Consider the following 19251-nt stretch of genomic DNA (forward strand, 5'->3'; position numbering starts at 1 on the left):
TGAAAGATTGAGCAGTTTTAAAAATAGTTAAAAAATTAAAGTTTATTCCATTTTATATACATTTTCGAGGTTATAGCACGAAAAAAAAAAAGAAAAAAAATGGAGGAAAAATCGATTACTCACATTTAAGAGAACTAAATTAGATTTGAGAGAAAATATTCACCTTAGGAATATTACAAGTTGGAAAATACATCCATGATTGAGAGAAAAAAAAGCATAAGAAACCATTTTAGAGAAATCAAGTACATAATTTGCATTCTTGACAGATGCACTTGGTAAAAGATTTACATAAAATAGTTGGTGAAGATACGTATTTAACACCATGCCCAAGAGGAGACAGGTTTTCTTTTTTTCTTCTTTTTTTGTGAGCAAAATCCAGTGCAGGCAATGCGGCTGTCACGTGGCTTTTTGCTAAGTTCTTGAATCAATGAAAATGAAGTGACAGTTCATGGCAGCTACAGATATATTCAAAAAGAAGAAAATTATGCAAAGTTATTTTTTAATATATTAGGAACTGCAACAAACAATGACATTAATGGCACATCTGAGGAGATTTGACTTGGCTTTGCAGTGACAAGAGAGTGGGCTAAAGTTAAAGTTCCTGTAATGTTACAGTTATTTGTTGCTGCTTGACTTATCTCATACCTTGCTGCTCTGAGAATACTGTCAAACAAAATATCCTGTTTGCACTTTTTTAAATTTCTCAGACACTGCTGATGAAATTTCACTTAGAGGAAAAATTGTACAGAGTTTGAATGTTGGTGGGGCTCCTCATAAAATTATTTTTCAACAAATACTGGCAAGAAATTCTAATTCAAGTGTGAAATATCGACAATGTCAAGAGCCACTTGTGCAGAAACTGCTAATTTAAATTACATACCTTCGTAATTTAATTTCCTCATCCGTGAACCCAATCCAAAAAAATATCCATTAAATTAAATCCATTTTTAAAATTTCACGCTTTTATGTAAAATTTCTTCAGGTCTTTTGAAGACTATTTACCATCGACCAAGTTTTTGCTGTTTGATTTAAATGGAATAAAGATATTGCTTCCTAAGATTGTTAGAAAAAAACAGCATACAGAATAAAGAACAAACACTTTGAAATGTTTTTTACCTCGGATGCCATGTCAATTACAACAATATTCAGGCAAAGCGCACTTTTGATGCATGGTCACTTTTCTACAGATTTTTGCCTTTAACAATCAGCTAGGTCAGTGTATGTTAGTGTAACATAAGATGAGATCGCAGTCTCAAAAGTTTATCTAATTATTGCAACAAGTAATTATGTACAATTTAATTAAAGAAAATAATAAGAAAAAGTAGCACCTCTGATATTGTTATAATGCTATACCTCAGAAGCAAAATTAAAAACTGATGAACACTCAAGAAATATAAAGTAAAAGTTAATAAATAATATTTTTTTAAAAAACCGATTTAAAATTATCAGTCAGTTTCAGTCCAATGACTTGTAATGAATGATCCTCCGTCCAAAAACTAAAATAGTTCATGAAGGTGAGAAAGTGGACTGACAGTCTTTGAACTTTTTTGTTGTCTTTTTTAGATGGCACTTGATGATTTAGTAAAGATTTTGAAACCATTTCATGCAAAACACAAGGAATTTCAATCTTTTGTTGATCTAAAAAATATAGATTTTGAAACCAATTCATGCGAAACACAGGAACTCAATTAGCAGTCAATTGACCTTCGATCGATGACCTTTCGATAACTTTTAACTAATAATAATCTTAGAGCTAGAAACTACAATAGTCCACGCACCACAGATATCTTAGTGGACTAACCAGTCTTTAAAACTTCTACACCATCCTTTAACGATGGCACTTGATACTCTGAAAAATAAAGATTTTGAAACCAATTCTTGCGATACACATAAGGAAAACTCAAAAACTTCAATTGATTCCACGAATCATTTGGTTTTAACTAATTGTTGCAAGGATAACACTATCTTACCTAGGTCTGGATACAAATTTTTCCTGAAGAATGGCCTTTACACAACCATGAGCCATTACTTTTAAATGTCCATGAGAGACAATGAGATAAACTGATGGTGAAACTCCCAAGCCTTGTATCTAGGTTGGTAATGTTGCAGACTCCATATTGTACAATATTTTTGAAATGAAAACTACTCAACTTTAATTCTTACAAAATGAAATGATTTTTCTTCCGAGTGCTAAGAAAATTCTATGAAAACTTCAGAGGATAATGCTGAGTTGCCCTCCTTCAAAAAAATAAAATAAGAGCGAAACTTTTAGAACATCACAAACTAGATTCATGGTTAGGGAATTTCGCCGTTGATAAATAATTCAAATTTTAACAGGTGGAACAAATGGAAACAAATGGATGAGAGGTGAACAACGGGTGGGAGAAAATATTTTCATTCGTTTTTTTAAGTCAGTAAAAATGTTACAAGTCAGTCAAGTTGAGAATTATGTGGAAGGGCTCCTGAAGAAACTATCCAATCATGGCTTACTATATGATTTTTGAAAGTTTCCAGTTTTTCACGGACTAAAATGCACCAGAAATTATATTGATTTCACAGATACGTTTAAAAATGTACAAATAAGCCCTACATGATCTAAAAATATTTTAAACATACCGAGGGACATTATGACTTTCAAGTATTTCAGGACAAATTTTGCCCGCAAAAGCAAGGTTGCCATGACCATATTCTGGATATTTAAATTATTTTTCCAGCAAGGAAAACCAGTGAAAATTCGTCCTTCATATTGTAGAAGTGACTATGCCATCTTGTTGAGAACTTACACTGGAAATTAAAAAAACCATGAGGCAGATCAGGTTTTCTTACGATGAAGCATTATGTTTGAAATCTGCAATTGAGGTACTGCACCCGTGCTTTTGAGAGTCATCCTTCTTACTTACGAAAGTCCTATTTTGCTTAAGTCAATAAAATGATGAAAGTGAGCTCAGTTCCCAAATTTCTTGTCAAAGTTACATACTTTATCAATACATTACTTACAAACTATAACATTTGTTATTCATTTAATCTTACTTTAATATAAAGTACGATTTAATCAGAGAATCATCTTAGGCAAACTTAGAAGTACGTAAATTAGGAGGTGGCAAAGAAATGAGATGGCTTCCTACTAACTGGGACTTAAATTCAATTTATCAGAATTTCTCAAGCTATTCAAAGATTTCTTGATCCGTAGTGCTGTTGGTCTGACACCGGGATTTGGATGCCAGGATTCTTTCATTATCTCAGAAATGATATTGAGAACCTGCAAAAGAAATCATTCACACATTAATCCTTGAATTGACAGATAAATCAGCAAAAAACAGTGCTGACGCTGGAGAAGAAGGAATTCGGAACTTGAAAAAGCTGACCTTTTCTTCCGATACTGCTGTATGCAATGAACTATTACAGTAATATTAAAAGTTTCTTCATTATTGCAACAAAGAAGAAAAGAGAATTAATTTTAAAAAATTTAGCTGATGCCTACCTAGAGGGACCCACTCCAAAACCATTCTTTGAGAAGTTGAATCTCTCATCAAAGTTTATGTGATTAACATTATGCGAAAATGGAAAATTCCTTGAAAAAAACTAGAAATTTACTTTACACAAGATTAATGGACCACTAGACAAGGTATGAATTTAAGCAATCCGATACATGTTACTTAACCAGAATTTCACGTAAAACACGATTCACACAACGAAAATTACTGAAACCAACTCCTAACGAAAATATTAATGTTTTCATTTCACATTGGTTACGAGGAATTTGAACTGCCCACTCACAAGAAACTCAAAACTCTACGTGAGTCAAATCGTGCACTTCAACAGTTCCAGCAAACGGTTTTAGCAAGCTTCTCAATCGAGCAATGTTCATTTCCCACCATGTGTTTTTCAAACTGTGAGTAATTTGCTATAGCTGAGCCAAAGCGTCAAAATTGAGGTTGCTAGATTTTTATATCGCAGAGACTATCATGATCATGTTCAGCGCGCGATGTGACTCACGTAGAGCATTGAGTTTTACTGAGCAGGTGGTTTGAATTCACGCATCAAGAATCATTAAATATCTTCGTAAGGAGTTGATTTCAGTAATTTTCGTTGTGCGTATCGTATTTTACGTGAAATTTTGGTTAAGAAACATGCATCAGAATGCTGAAATTCATACCTTGTCTAGTGGTCCATTACCTCGCCGAGAATCTCCCGCATATTTTTGGGGTACTTATTTTTCCTCTTGACCATCATTAATTTTACGACAGAATGAGCACCCTGAAAAGTTCTAATTCGGATACTTACGAAACTTTCTTTCCATCTGTCTGGCACTGCTGGGCGAACGCCGCCTTTGACTATGACTTCGTGCATATCTTCGAAGCTGGGATCACTGGGAACCTTATCATGGTACGGCAAAGCATACTCTTCAACTTTTAGGTCTTTCCCACCATTGCATCTCCTGAAAATTAAAATAATGCAAAAAATTCAGACAACAGTGAGAAAGGAGACTGACCTCTTCATGATGTAAAATATTTAGTACTGGGGGAATTGCTTGGATTGGCGCACGGTGTCTAGAGTTCTTGACTTGTTTTATTCATTGATATTTCCCTGATTTTCACAGAAAAGTCTCCTGATGAAAACATATAATTTCCTTCACTTTCATCTCGAACATTGTGGCAAAAACCACGATTTTCCTCTGAAGTTCAGGGAAAGCAGTTAACTTTTTCATCTTTAGTCTGATTCTACAAACAGGGCTGAAGTCAACATGGACTCCTGATGTTGGAAATAATGTGATCTCAAAATGCAGACAGAGAAAAAATTCCCTGTTTTTAACACCAACTCCCATACAAATTCCCTAATTTTCCTGAATATTTGATGTGAGTAAAATCAATTTTAAAAAAAAAATAAAAAAATAAAAAAAAAAAACCCATTCTTTTATGGATATCCTTTCTCCAGAAGTGCATAATGAGCAAACAGAGAAAATTAAAACATTGTCTTTCTTTAATAACTTTTTGACTTAGGGAAATAGAACTAAAGGATATCAATGGCTACAGTAAGAAAATCCATACCTGCATTGGAATGTTTCAAAATCTTTGACTACATTCTATTTTTTTAATAGAAAACTAACAATAATATCTCTTAGGAATTTTCTGTGAATATAATTTGAATGAGTGGAGTAAAGTCACAGAAAATTTTAGGCATTGGTCAGTTTTCTTCTAAAAAAATAAAACTCAAGCGGAAACTTACAACATCGCAATCGATGATACACACTTTTTGACTTTAGTCAACTGTATGATATTCAGATAAACCAGAGTATAATTGTGGTTTTCTTTTCTGTATGTATTCAAATATTAGACAGCAGTTTACATAAAAAAAAAAAATTTCCACCTGGTCCTTGCCATTGTCTGATAAAAAATAAATAAATGAGGACTTATCTGTAACAATAGCGGATGTCGAGTTTTCACATTGTGAGAAAATCGCGTTTGAAGTTTTCGAAGCTTTGCACTTTGCTGCCCGTAGAAATGAGAGGATTCTTATAAAGATTTTCATAAAGAGCAACGCTGCTTGTAAAAAACACACGTTTTACGGTCTATGTAAGTGAAAAATACAGGAGGAAGTGTAAGGAGTAACAGCGATTTGAAAAAAATGTGACATTCGCTATTTTTACTGAAAACACTTTTTCATGCATGAAACAATGTCTTCAGTAAGGGTAAGGCTGGTGAAACGACTGAAATGAACCAAAAGTATGTCAATGCTGAGTCATTTAATCGAATTGAACAAAGAACTAAACCGTCTGTAACTTCTACATCAAGCATAAGGAACAGATTATAAAATCAGTTAAAAATTCATCAATTCCGGCAAAACGGTCCTGCTACGTATCATTTGAGTGTCAGCCAGTGCGTGAGCATTTATCGCATGTGCGTTTGAATATCCAAGGTGTCCTACCCTGTCAGCCGGGGAGAACAATGGATTTTCACATCTGCTGTTTTTACAAATAACATGGTTTTCAGTTCATATCTTGCCGAAAAATTATGCTGGAAGTCTGTAACTTTGCACAGGCATTCTTAAGGGCTCCAGAATTCGAAAAAAGCGTTTGCCCTAAAAATGGCAAATGTCAGCGACCGCTATTGTTACATATATGTCCTCAAATATAAAAAGACAAAATAAATAAACATTAAATAACAAAAAGAATGAGGGAAAAGAAGAAAATTTCTAGAATGTATCAAACCTGCACATCTCCCAGAAAACCAAGCTAAGAGAATAGATATCAGCCATTTTGAGGGCTTCAAATGCCCGCACATCAGAAGTTTGATTCAAAAGCTTGTCCAACGTCCCGTCTAAAACTTCTGGAGCCATATACCTCCTGGTTCCTACTCGAGCATTATCTCTTGCAATGTCAATTTCATTGGAATCACTGAAATCAAGAAGATACAGAGCATTGCAGTCATGAAAAATGCGGGTAATTGGTTACTGCAGACGAAGATGAAATAATATGATAGTCAGAGTTCTGCACTTTCTGACTGTTTTGGGATTATAACTTGTTGACAAAGAGTTTCTCCAGAATGCAGTAAAGATTTTCATGATCAACATAATATAAAGAGTAAGACATCCATCTCTAACGAAAATAAAAAAAAATAGGGTGTTTCTCAGTATTTCCTGAGTTAATGTAGTCTCAAATCTTGTCGCATCAAATTTTCCTTTTTTCTTTCTTTTTTTTTTTTTTTATTTGTACTAGAAAACAATTTATTACAATACAATACACTAATAGACATTTTTAAATATCTTTATAAGCTTATTTTACCTGCAAGTATATAGCTCAACTATGAAATACATACATTTTAACTTTAACTTAGGTTACAAAGTACTACCTCTATGTAATGAGGAGATAAGAAGTACATAATTATTTCCATACTAAAAATGTTTTTGTGATTTAGCTTCGTCTTTTGTTTTATCGTGAAGACTATCAAATTTTCCTATACTAAGTCAAGATAAGTATGTAACATGTACACTCATTCAAAAGGTATTTGATTGTGGAGTTGTCTGTCTAAACTGCGTTTGATATCTATATTTGATAAAAAGTTATGAGACGAAGTCTATCATCAGTATTTCAACTTTGAACCCCTACCCCCTCCAAATAGAATTTCTTTTGAGACTGAAATTTCAAGAGAATTGCTCTCTTTCAGAATTCTTAAAATAAAAATAATCTAGAGGAGAAAGGGGAGGACAAGTTCGATTTTGCATCAGCAATTTAAAAAGATTACCTGTTGTATCTCACAGCCAAACCAAAATCAGCGATTACACATTCAACATTCCTCTTGACGAGGATATTTTTGGATTTAATATCTCTGTGAGCAATGGCAGGTTTCCCTTGAGTGCTGAAAATTTCTGTGTGGAGATGAGCAACACCAGCTGCGGCTGAGCAAATCAACGACATGAGAGAGGAAACATCGAGCTCGTTTGTTTGCAAGTAATCGTACAGCGATCCAAACTCATGGTACTCAGTTATAAGCAGCATTTGCGTCCATGAACCAGTGCCTTTGATATCTGCCGCAACAAATCCTGAGAACAAAAGTGGGTGCATGTTAATTTGATAGTTCAGTTCAGTTGCTCTCAAAGTTAATCAAATTTCAGCTGAAAAAGAATCCCAAAGTTGCCAAAAATCCAACCTCGATTGAAACAAAAAAAATATCGCACCAACTGATTTTGGGACATCACAGAAAAAATTAATTATCATGCATCCTAGGTATCATCTGCATTTGTTCAATTATCTTCCAATTGGTAATTGTAACAAAAGGTCATGTAATTCGACCGTGCACGCATGACATCATTATTATTTGGGGTGAATATTTTTTTTTATGAAATCATTCGGTTGCGATTTGGATCGTATGGCGGCCATGTTTCACTAATTAAAGATGGTTGAAACCACTGGAATTCCGCTCATAATAATATCGTAAGCATCAGGCCAATGAAAAAGATTATTTTAACAAATTCAATTCTGAACCTCGTTTTTCAGTGAAAACCTTCTTAAACTTTACAAAATTCGGAAACCTGTTTCTCCCTTTGATTTACTACACAGTTACCAATAATCAAGGTAATTCCTGTATCAGCCCTCTTCTGTGGATCATATGTTCCCATTACAAAGCACAATTCTCTCCTACTTAGAGTATAACATATTAAGAAGCATTTGATTTCTTCAAGTGTTCACTCAACACTTCCATATTTTGACATAAAAAAGTTCCTAGATTTACCTAGGATGTTGTCATGCCGCATTAAAACCGTCTGGTAAATTTCAGTCTCTCTGAACCAACTTTTTTCTTCAGTCGTAGAGAATATCTTGACTGCAACCTTGTCATCGCGCCAAGAGCCAAGCCACACTTCACCATGGCGTCCTTTCCCTACCATCTTGATGGGCTCAATTTGTTTGGCGATGGTTCGCTGCACCTGAATTGTAAAACAGTTGGTTTGTCAGAGTAAGAGATGGCGGGTACATGCACAGTAATCATGCCATCATACTTCCTTCAAAAACTGAATGATGACACTGGTGAACTCAGATTTATTAGGTTAACTCGTGAAAGATGAAAGATGGAATAGACCACTTGACAAAGTAAAAAATTAAGCATGTGGCATTCCATTCACAATTTTTTTAGATGGATTCAGTTACAACAAGTGAACAGTCATCTCAAAAAGTTTTGAATTTAAATTCATAAGAGAGAAATCTGAGTTTCCTGCGTTTGTTAATGCAAAGAATTTTGCACAGGAAACTATGAAATTCAGTGCTCGCTAAATTTCATGAATAATTGATATGATGATCTTTACAGCATCCTGAGCATGATAAAATTTTAAAATCGACCTTATTACAAGCCAGATTCGAGAAAAGTAGGGCTGAAGAGAGAAGTACTTGCAATTACAATTCATCATAATTCCATACATGTATTATCTGGTAGATATGTTAATAATGTGGACAGCTCTTCTATCCACATTATGCGTCAGACGACAAGATAAGATGAACTGTTGAAGAACAAAGAAGACACAGTAGCGATGCGACTTCTCTACAAAAATGCACTCATCAGTCCCGTTTTTCTCATTGACACATAACTAAAAAGTCCAATCTCAAAAACATACCATGCTCAGGCGGTTGTAAAGAGGATCATATCAAAATGAAAATGTTAGAAAAATGTAAGAAAAGCTAGTCCGCTACCCAATTCCTTGGATTTCCAAGCAGGGTTTTTTCCTGCTTGCCAAAAAACCAAAATCTACCCACATACACTGAATTGGTCACTATGCAATTTCCGCATTCTTAACAAAGAAATAATTGTCAGTGTCTGTACGAAGGTGTAGATGAAACATAATGAAAGGTCTTCAGTGCAATTAACTATTAAGTTTTTTTTGTTCTTCTTACAGCATTAAAAGACAAGTTTTGCAACAATATGACTGAATGAGGAAATGAATCCAGTTGAGAAGACAAAACTTATATTTGAAAAATATACTTACGAATATTGGGAGACCTGAGCCTGAACCAGAACTTTTATCGATGAGATCGGTAAGGGTGGTTGTAGGTGTTAAAATTGGATGACAAAGGTAATTTAGTTGCCTAGCCTCTTCCTGCTTTTTAAACCTGAAGAATAAAACGAGCAAAAAATTAGGCTTTATATGAAAAAAAAATTTTAATAAAAACTATACTGACTTCAATGATTGGTTGATTGCCAAAGATTTCTACTGCGTTTATTTTAGTCTAGCATTGTTTAAAAAAAAGGAAAGTTTGTGGAATAAGTTGTTCTGCATGTCGACGGTGAAACTACAGGAACACGTATATCAGTTTGCAACATTGCAGACTTCATGTCATACTTCATTTTTGAAATAGGAAAATGCTCAACATCATTACTTGAAAATTGCCCTAATTTATCTTTTCTGTAAGAAAAATATTCTGTGAAAATTTCAAGTGATAGCGTTGGTTTTTTCTCTTTTGATAAAAAGAAAATGAGAACTGATATTTTGAAACAACGCAAACATAAGCGCAGATGCATTCCTGCAGTTTCTTTGTCAATATCAAACCCAAACATATGTCACTGCCTACTCAAATATTAACTCAGGTAGACCCGGAAATTTTACTTTCCTTGATTCTTCATTTTATGGAATATGACAGGCTATATATCAACGGTGAAACTACCAGACCGCGTATCTTGTTTGCGGTATGTAAAAATTTCCGCTCACATTTTATTTTTTTAAAGGAGAAAAAATCAACATTGTTCTCTGAAGTTTTTACAGAGTTTTATTTGCACAGAGATGAGAATTAATGTTGAGTGGTTTTCCATTTAAAAAATAAAGCATGCCATGAAGTCTGCAACGTCGGAAACCAAGATACGTGGGTCTGGTAGTTTCACCGTCGATATGATACGGCTAATAATGAAAATCATACATTCTTTCAGAGGTGAAATTTTTTTTCAGAAATCCTGCACTCAGCACAGCAGAACTTTGTAGTGATCGAAAAAAAGGAGAGGATACCTGTATCCTGTAAATTCATGCTTTAGTTCTTCTGAAATTTTTTAAGATAAAATACAAACAGCAGCATGAAATAAAATGAAAAGAGAGAACGCAAAAAATAAAATGGGATAGCACAAACCTTGAGTTGAATATTAGGGCGACCATTATGAAGAATATTACGCAAAAAGTGATTGAGACGCACAATATGGTGTAGAAAATCTTGTCCTCCCATGACATCTCAGAAACTGGTGGTGGTTTATCAGCCAATTTAGGATGCAAATTCTGATTACACAGGTCTGTGAAGTTACAGCACTCGATTGACTTCCTTACAGCATGAGGGGATAAATTCCCTTTACACTGGAAAAGGGGAAAAAAAGGACAATATTACATGCTCAAAAGGAACTAGATGCTACAGATCATAAGAATCAGATGCTTTAAGGTTCTACATTTTACAAGATCTAAAGGCAAGTCTTCGAAAAACATTTTAAGGAAAAATTTGAGCTGATTTTAAATACAAGCAGAGGACAAAAACTTAGCCTCAAATTGAGAGTGCTCCTTGATTTCACTAGTATGAGGTGGCAAATTGTCGGCTGATTTTAGGTCTAAGAATGCAAATGAAAGGAACACAGAATATACACAGTTCCTGAAACAATAGAATCCTTGAATATTATTTTGATTTGGAAGATCAGAAAATTGGAATTTTCAATTTGAATCGTCAGCCAGCCTGTCCTGCCTTATTTGTATCAATGTGGGCATTGAGAGTGGCTCTCATGGCTAGTAGCCTTCAAGCAACCGAGAGCAAAGCAAGGCAGCTACTATCGTAGTATCATAATTCTTTAGAAAGTCTGTCAATACAATTTTCAACATAACTTTTTCACTTTCAATTTTCGATGATACCTTTAAGTGGCTTTTATTTGGACTAATTCTAACATTTGGCGACTGATGTTAGTGATACCAACATACTAAGTTGTAAGATAAGAACCCAGGGGTACAGAAATTTCAAAGGGTTCCCCCATTTCAAGTTTTCACAGAATTTTGCCCGGCACATGAAGTAACGCGGTCAACAGTTTTGTTCTTTCAAAACAGCTTGCTTGACAGTTACGTTCCCCTAAAACTCTAAAACACCGCGCTTTGCAGTTTGGTTTCCTTAAGACAATTCGCTGAACAGTTTTCTTACCTTGAAAGAAAATTTGTAATACTTTATATACATAAAGTCGCTTTACAACGCACTCTGGCGTTCTACGACACCCTAACGCCACATATGCCTGGGAAAACAGGCATATGTAATACTTTAACTTGGCAAAAAAAAAAAAAAAAAAAAAACCTTCTAAGGTTCCCCCACTTGTTCTCATTCTCACAGGGTTCAGTTCCTCCATTAGACAGGACCAACCAGGATCTGGAAATTCCTGCATCCCAGTCAGGACCTGGTGACTGACTTAGCAACACTTCAGGGTGATTTGAAAACTAGATAGATCTTATAGAGTTCATGACAAATAAGTTCACGGACTTTTAGACTGCGACAAAAGTTCCGCTATCTTACTTTTTGCATTTACTATACACGTAAACAGACATCAGATGAGCTTCTGTCGCAGTCAAGAAGTGCATGAACTTATTTAGCATGGATCTAAAACACCAAAGTACTTCTCCTCGCCTTTCCTAAACTCCCAAGAAAACATACAAACCAAGGACCCAAAGTATTATTTTTATAGGATAATTTAAGTACCTGCATATCCGACGATTCGTCTGGTGGTAGACATCCAAACCTACGTATTGGTTCTTCATCAGAGGTCTCTTCAATTGAGCTAAAACATTGTGCTCCTAGTGGTAAAATACAAGTTCCATTCATTTCAGTACCTGGCACATAGTGAGGACAGTCATGGTCCTCGCAGTAACACGTAACTGGTATTGGTTCATCTGGAATAACAACAAATGAATGATATTGATGATAAAATACTGAAATCAATTAGTCAGGCTTTCTTTATTGATAGCTTGTATTCTATTCATGATAAGGTTTACACAGGTAATTGATCTAGAGCCAACAGGTGCGCATTCGTGGCTTCGCATCTACCATCTAATGAATACGCAAGAGAATGATACGAGCACAAATCTTCTGGATGGGTGGGCATGAAATTTTTGGCTTTGGAAAATGAAGACTTTCGTATGCGTACGGAGACCGAAGGATACCGCTTGCTACATAGAAATGGAAAAAATTGGTTGGAGTAAGTAATGGGGCTCGAGCCATCAGGGGTCACTTCATAGGATTGTTCAGGAATGGAATAAAAGAGAAAAGAGGTACATACCACAGCAATGTTCAGTGAAGAGGAGAAAAACAAAGAATAGAATGCTCAATATAAATTTCATCTCGTATTAAATAATTATTTGGGATTTTCCTCACATAATGTCGTATAACTTCATTAGTGATAAGTTGTAAACAAAAACAAACAAAGAATGAAGTTGATGATTCTTTGCATTTGTACCAACTTTCGTCACGGCAAAAATTCGTTACACTAAGTGGTGCATGTGTTCAACATTTTATGTAAATTCCTACAAACCCAAATCTAAACTTTAGCTTAACTAAATCGCGTTTAAAAATTAGTTACCTAAATTTGAAAATTAAATTGAATCCATTGGAATTATTTACTTTATTTTTTCTTGCCGACGACTCCAAGGTCACGCAGCGGAATATTTTTGAAAGTGTTGGTTACAAGTTGGAATTAAAAGAAAATTTGCGTTTTGTTTTTCAGTTTTCAGTTTTCGCCAATCCAATTCAATTCAACTTGCACCACAAGGTTTGAACCAGTTGAACTGCTTTTTTTTCAAAGAGTCATCACGTTGTACACTTCTATTCTTTGTTCAAGAAGTCGAGCTAGCAACTCATAATCATCTCTCAATAATCCTAAATTGTTGAGAACCCCCTTCACACTCAGTTTACACTTCGTTCATCAACAATGGCTTCAGAGTACTCAAGTCTAGAAAAGGTAAATCTTTACTCTTCAAAAGTATTTTATTCCGTCACTACTTAGCTGTATTAAATTACCCCCATCTCTTCTTTAGAATGGGTGGTCAAGGCTCCCCTGAAAAATTCATCACACGTGCAGGGGACACATTGAATTGACGCAATGTGACTGCATTGGAATATTACAGTTTGTCAACTCTGTCAAACACTCATGGCATCAGTTATAGCATTAACATTAGTTACTATCAGCCTCTCTCACATCTCATGAAGTCAACTTGGGTTTGAAATCTCTTTTGAGCCTTAAACCGCGGTTTGTCACATTCGAAGTCTCCCACTCTCAGCAACTTTCAGGTAGCGGCCTGCTGGTTTACGGGGCTTACTTCCTTTCTTTGTGCAGCTCTTTCACTCTACTGAATCCCAACTGGAGGGCTTTGAACATTAATTATTTACAGTTGCAAACTATTAAGTTTGCCTCATTATTTAGCCTACATTTATTCATCAATACTTTTCTTAATTTTCAGGACAAGCAGATCAAAAAACTGAAGCGCGAATTAGAGTCCTGGCGAGTAATCGTTGTCGAGGCCAACTCAGTCTTACTGTGGGAAAAACCATGGTATCCTGGAGCTGTCATTGGTTTTACATCTTTCCTTTTCTTGTAAGTATTTTACAATCATAGAGGAAGTTCTCTTTTGTAAAGAGGTTCCTGACAGCAGACAGCTTAAGTTCCTATCAAAAAATTCTTAACGTCTAATAGTATAACCCTTACATTCCTTAGCTAGTTTTCATGAATGTTTTCACAAAGGAAATCAGTACTACACCTTTTAGCCTAAAGATCAAGAGGCATGTTGAGAGCTGAAAGAAAAAATTCCATCATAATGGCTGTTTTTTATAAATCCTTGTGACGTTTAGAACTCACTATGTAGAACGAACTGTCCTCAGTTTAGATTTGATCAGCAGTGATTCAAAGTGAAAGAACATCAAGAATTTCAACATTCTTGTCCACCATAATGATTTCCCTGACTCAAGGTTAAGAATTCAACCAAACTGACCACCCACCTTGGTTTAGCAGCTTAAGCGATTCGGCGAAGTTAGTATTGAATGCTTCAAAAACTAAATACATGGTTTTTGAAGCACATAAGAAAAATTGGCAGGGTAAACTAGTATTGGATGGTAGGGTGATAGAAAGGGTTAGGGAATTTAAGTATCTAGGGGTTTGGTTAACGGAGGATCTGAAGCTAAAAAAACATATTGATAGGATAACTAGGGACTATAGGAGTAAAATTAGTTTATTATGGCGAATAAAGGATTTCATAGGGAAATTTAGTAGGAAATTAATATATAACTCGTTGGCAGGTTCCAAACTAAATTATTGCATGTCCTTACTAGGAGAAGCAAATGGTAAAGAGATTAGGACTTTGCAAAAAGGGCAAAACGCAGCCATGAGGTACATATTAGGATGTGATAGGGACTGTAATATCTTGAAAATGTTGAAAAGTTTAGGGTGGTTATGTATAGAATTACTAATTAAAGTTAGGATATTTGTAATTCTGTATAAGATGAGGAAAGGGATGATAAAATTGTTAGACAGGGATGTTATAGAAATAATGGTCAGGAAGGTAGGTAGAAAGGTGGAGGTCAAGTATGGTGAGGATAATGTAGTTGATAAAATGATTTTCTTCAAAGGTATGAGGGACTATGTGTTGTTCGGGTGCCATAATTGGGAACAATTGGATCTAAATGGTTTTAAGAAAACGGTAGTTAGGGAAATGTTAAAGTTTCAAGAAACAAATTGGGGTGATGGAGAATTGTTGCCCAAGTGTTATAGATGGAAGGAATTTGGATTGTAAAGTAGGTTAGGGAAATTAGGGACGGTTGTTGGAACTGAATGGGATTAGCCCTTGAGGGCTATTTGAAGTCCAAAAAAAAAAAAAAAAAAAAAAAAAAAAAAAAAAAAAAAAAGAAATGCATGGAACGTTCTGTACTGGGCTCAAAGACCAGGATGAAAAAATAATTCGGTTCATGATAGGTCGTTGCTTTCCACGACGGTTAGTTTTAAAAAATCCCTCAAGCCGACTGCACACACAGCTAATGGGGACCTGCAAGTGGCACATCGGTGCCACTGTGTTGAGTGTTGATCACTGCAAACTGCGCGGGCCGCGCAGTTTGTACGATCACGGGTGTGACCGATGAGCCACTTGCAGTCAGTTGTAGGTCCCCATTTGCTGTGTGTATAGTCGGCTTCAAGTTCATATTAAGTATCTTTTGAAGGACTATTTACGAACCTATAAACAAACAAAAGATTGAATTTTTATCAAAGTAAATTTTTACTACTTGTACCTTTGTAACTGTGATGATGTTCAATGTTTGTCCTAAGTCACATGTTCTTTTCATTTTTCCCAGCTTATTTTGGCTAATTGAACCGTCCTTCATCACAACTGTCTCAATGATCGGTTTTGTGGTGACTTTGTTGGATTACCTGGTTCCTACAGTAGTCTCTCGACTAAGCTCAGAAGACAGCTGGACTGGCGCACAAGAAAGAAAGCTGGAGGACATTTGCACTGCTTTAGTTGAAACCAAACTCCAAGCCTCCAAAATTTGGTGTCAACTAAGCCATCTGAAACATAGCAGACCGAAATCGGTAAGATTATAGCGTCTAATTTGTATTTAATTTTACCTTCTACGATGCTCACCAAAGCAGCTCAAAAGGATGAAATGAAATACAGCGATGAAGAACCTTTCGTCATCACTAGACATACAGCAATTTTAGCACTGACAAAAGGAGGAAAATACAAGTTAATTCAAAACATATTCACCGTAACGGCAGTCACTATGAAGGATGCACAATCATTTTAGAAGCTTAGGCTCGGTTAGATTCCATAAACTTATTTACTATGCATTTCTTGTCAACACCTCTCTATTAGGTTTTTTCTTAACAATGACCCTCTTTAATTTACTTTATATTTTACTGTGTTCGTAGTACATTGTTGGAGTCTTGCTCACTTTGAGCTTTTTGGCATGGACTGGAAACTACATCAATAACACTTTTCTCACATATTTTTTGAGTAAGTACCAATTTTTTTTAAATTCATTTTTAAAACCCTACTATAATTAATCCAAGCATTAATAAAGCCCCCTTATTTTGGCATGTATAGAGCGCTAGCCAATCTATTATGCTTTCTGATCATCAGTAGATGTTCGAAAAAAAGAAGATTCATAGAAAGATCCTTAAATTTAAAAATTGATGTACCCAAGAATAATGTTAAAAGTAGAAGAAGAGTCATCCTGTTGATTGATTCTGTCAATTGAAAAGCATTAACTTTTATCTGTCTATTTTTTGCTTTTGTTGGAGTAATTTAATCTCGAAGGGTAAGAATATGTTCCGATGGCAAATTAATGTTTCTTTAAAGTTCAACGAATAACTGCAGAAAGATCATAAATTCAATGTAAATAAGCAATCGCCCTATGCCGAGTATCACTGCACTATCTTTGAGAATCTACCTAGCATTCAGTGAAATTATGCTCCAGTATTTATTTTCATTTACATTGTTATGAAATGCATCTACAGAACAATGCATTAAAGGTCCCTTTTTTTATTAAGTTGTCAAAGTGACAGTAAAATTATGCCTTTCCAAAAGTCACCTAAGAATAGATTCCATCTCCTTACTGCCATTTCTAACATTTTTAAAAAATGAAAAAATGCAAGGAGCCAGCTGGACTGTCATTAATTCCTATTTTTCCTTTATCTTAATTTATTTTTGTTTTTTTCAGCTGTTCTGGTTTTAATGTACCCAGGACTCAAGCACCATGGCTACATTGAAGAATACTCCAACTTCATCCTTCTCAAGGTTTATGATATCTTAGTTACCGTGCAGGGGAAAAAGCCCAAAGCCAAGGCGAAGTAAGCTAGTGCTCTTCATATCATGCCTTTAAGCGGTACCTCAATCCTGATTTTCTCTCTCTAAAGAATGTGTGGGAAATGAGATTTGTGGAAAGTGTGTGTTTGCGACTGAATGGTTGATCGTGTTCGGTAATTTCTTACTTTAATTTTTTAAGAGGTTAAATTTTTATAATACTTTAAGCAAGTGTTCAAAATTTTACGGAACAATTAGTTAGGATTTACAGTTTTTCATTTAATCTGTCACTAGTCTGTTCTCTCTAAAGTTTAATTAACCGTTCCCCTGTGTCTGGGTCCAGAGTTGTCACTCAGCAAGTTAAAATATTTTTACATGTGCTGGTACTTAGTAACTCATTTTTTGGGGGTTTTTTTACCTCGCAATATTCTCAGTCCAGCATAATTTTTAATTGAATAAATCATCGAATATCACAAGGCATACACTTAAACCTCTAAATTTTCTCTTAAGAATCTCTGTGAGTTTCATAGTTTTGTAAATTATCTATTCTTTTTATTTTTAGCAATGGGTCTTAATCGTAGGCTCTAGTGTTCCTTCTCACTCTGTTTAGTGTTTACATCGTTAGTTGTTAAGAGGATAGTATTTTGCAGAAAGAAACTGGACAATGATTTTGAGACCGAATTTTCTTTATCAGTGGAAAGGGTCATGCATATTTATCCTTAGGGGAAAATTTAAAGTTGCAGGTCTCCAAGGACTTGTTGGCTCCTCTTTCGTCCTCTTTCTATTATCAGAAAGTATTTTCCAAAATATTTTAGCTGAGTTCCTGCTCATGGAACTTGAAGTAAGTAACAAAAAAAATCAGAGCTCTGCAGGTTACAGCTTTTCTAGAAATCCTAGAGATATTTATTTGGAATTTTTGAATACATGATTCCAAAAGCTGCGCACCCATTTACATAAATTAATAATAAAAATGCTCTCAAATTTTGGAAACTGTCAGCAATACAAGGACTCAAATATGAATATTTGGAACGCACTATTGAACTTTAACGTAAGTAGAAATTACTGGTGGCTCTCTTTGGCAATCATCACCCTTAAAAATTAACAAGAATATTGTGGTTACTTTCTGCAAATTTTTGTCTTAATTAACTGTAATGAATGAATGAAAATTTAGAACTAATCTTTTTTTTCTCTTTTTTTAAAAAGAAATTTCTTAAGAATTGACCTGTCTCTTTATGTTGTAAATATTCATAAGATACTCTCTAGTACTTATTTGTAGACTCCTTAAATTAAGTACCCTTACCTGTGTAAACCTACTAGTTCACATATTTTGTTGATAAATCAACACATCCCTTGCATTTTGTAGAATCAGCAGAATGTTGAGGAATTAATTAATTCAAAATTGTTAAGGATTTTATATTCTTTTGTACACAAACCTCAAGAATCAAATTGTCTTTGCATTCAGAATCATCACCTCTTCTAGCTGTAAATTTTTTTTTTAAATTTTATACAAGAAGACTAAGTCATTATTTTTTACAGAATTCTTTTTTTATAATTTGTCAATTTATTTATTTGTGTAAATGTGCTTAGTCTTAGGGTTTTCTTGCCCTTATTCATATGTATTTAATAAATTTATCTTTTACTACAACAATTACTCTTGTTTGAATCCTATTGATATTCTAACCGATGAAGGAATTGCATTTTATGGCCATCACTGCCAGACCGAATTCCCATCAAAATTGGACAATTGAGGGGCTTGGAAGACAAGGCGCATAAAAGTAGTTTTTGAAAATCTTAAGATATCAATGATTTCAAGTAAAAATAGACTTAAGACATATTCTGTGAAAAATTCGCTCCTAAATTCTAATTTTTAAGCATCAAAAAGTCAGTTGGAACTTTCTTTCCTCCATAAGGATCCATGTAATTTCAAGACTTCAAACTCGTATTTCTCGATTTAGCAAAAATTGCACTTATGCGCCTTTGCCT

General features: G+C 34.7%; 2 protein-coding genes across 3 annotated transcripts; one reads left to right on the forward strand and one right to left on the reverse strand.

Annotated features, from left to right (window-relative positions):
- Positions 1-22: 22 nt before the first annotated feature.
- On the reverse strand, positions 23-15775 carry LOC109034902 (bone morphogenetic protein receptor type-1B). Of its 2 annotated transcripts, none has more exons than XM_019048314.2 (9): positions 15755-15775; positions 12185-12375; positions 10601-10818; positions 9472-9595; positions 8229-8421; positions 7242-7539; positions 6209-6394; positions 4285-4438; positions 23-3259 (listed from the first exon to the last, which is right to left on the reverse strand). In XM_019048314.2, exons 2-9 carry the CDS (start codon positions 12305-12307, stop codon positions 3125-3127), a joined length of 1431 nt encoding a protein of 476 aa, XP_018903859.2. In that variant the 5' UTR covers positions 12308-12375; positions 15755-15775; the 3' UTR covers positions 23-3124. The 2 variants fall into 2 exon arrangements, with proteins under 2 accessions (XP_018903859.2, XP_018903858.2); XM_019048313.2 differs by lacking the exon at positions 15755-15775 and adding an exon at positions 12762-12917.
- Positions 13188-18916, forward strand: Arl6IP1 (ADP-ribosylation factor-like 6 interacting protein 1). Its single transcript, XM_019048315.2, has 5 exons — positions 13188-13439; positions 13939-14072; positions 15818-16055; positions 16395-16479; positions 17186-18916. The coding sequence occupies exons 1-5, from the start codon at positions 13410-13412 to the stop codon at positions 17317-17319; spliced, it is 621 nt and encodes a 206-aa protein (XP_018903860.2). The 5' UTR covers positions 13188-13409; the 3' UTR covers positions 17320-18916.
- The last annotated feature ends 335 nt before the right edge of the window (positions 18917-19251 follow it).

This window comes from Bemisia tabaci, chromosome 5 (assembly GCF_918797505.1).
Source record: "Bemisia tabaci chromosome 5, PGI_BMITA_v3".
NCBI classification, from domain to species: Eukaryota; Metazoa; Arthropoda; class Insecta; order Hemiptera; family Aleyrodidae; genus Bemisia; species Bemisia tabaci.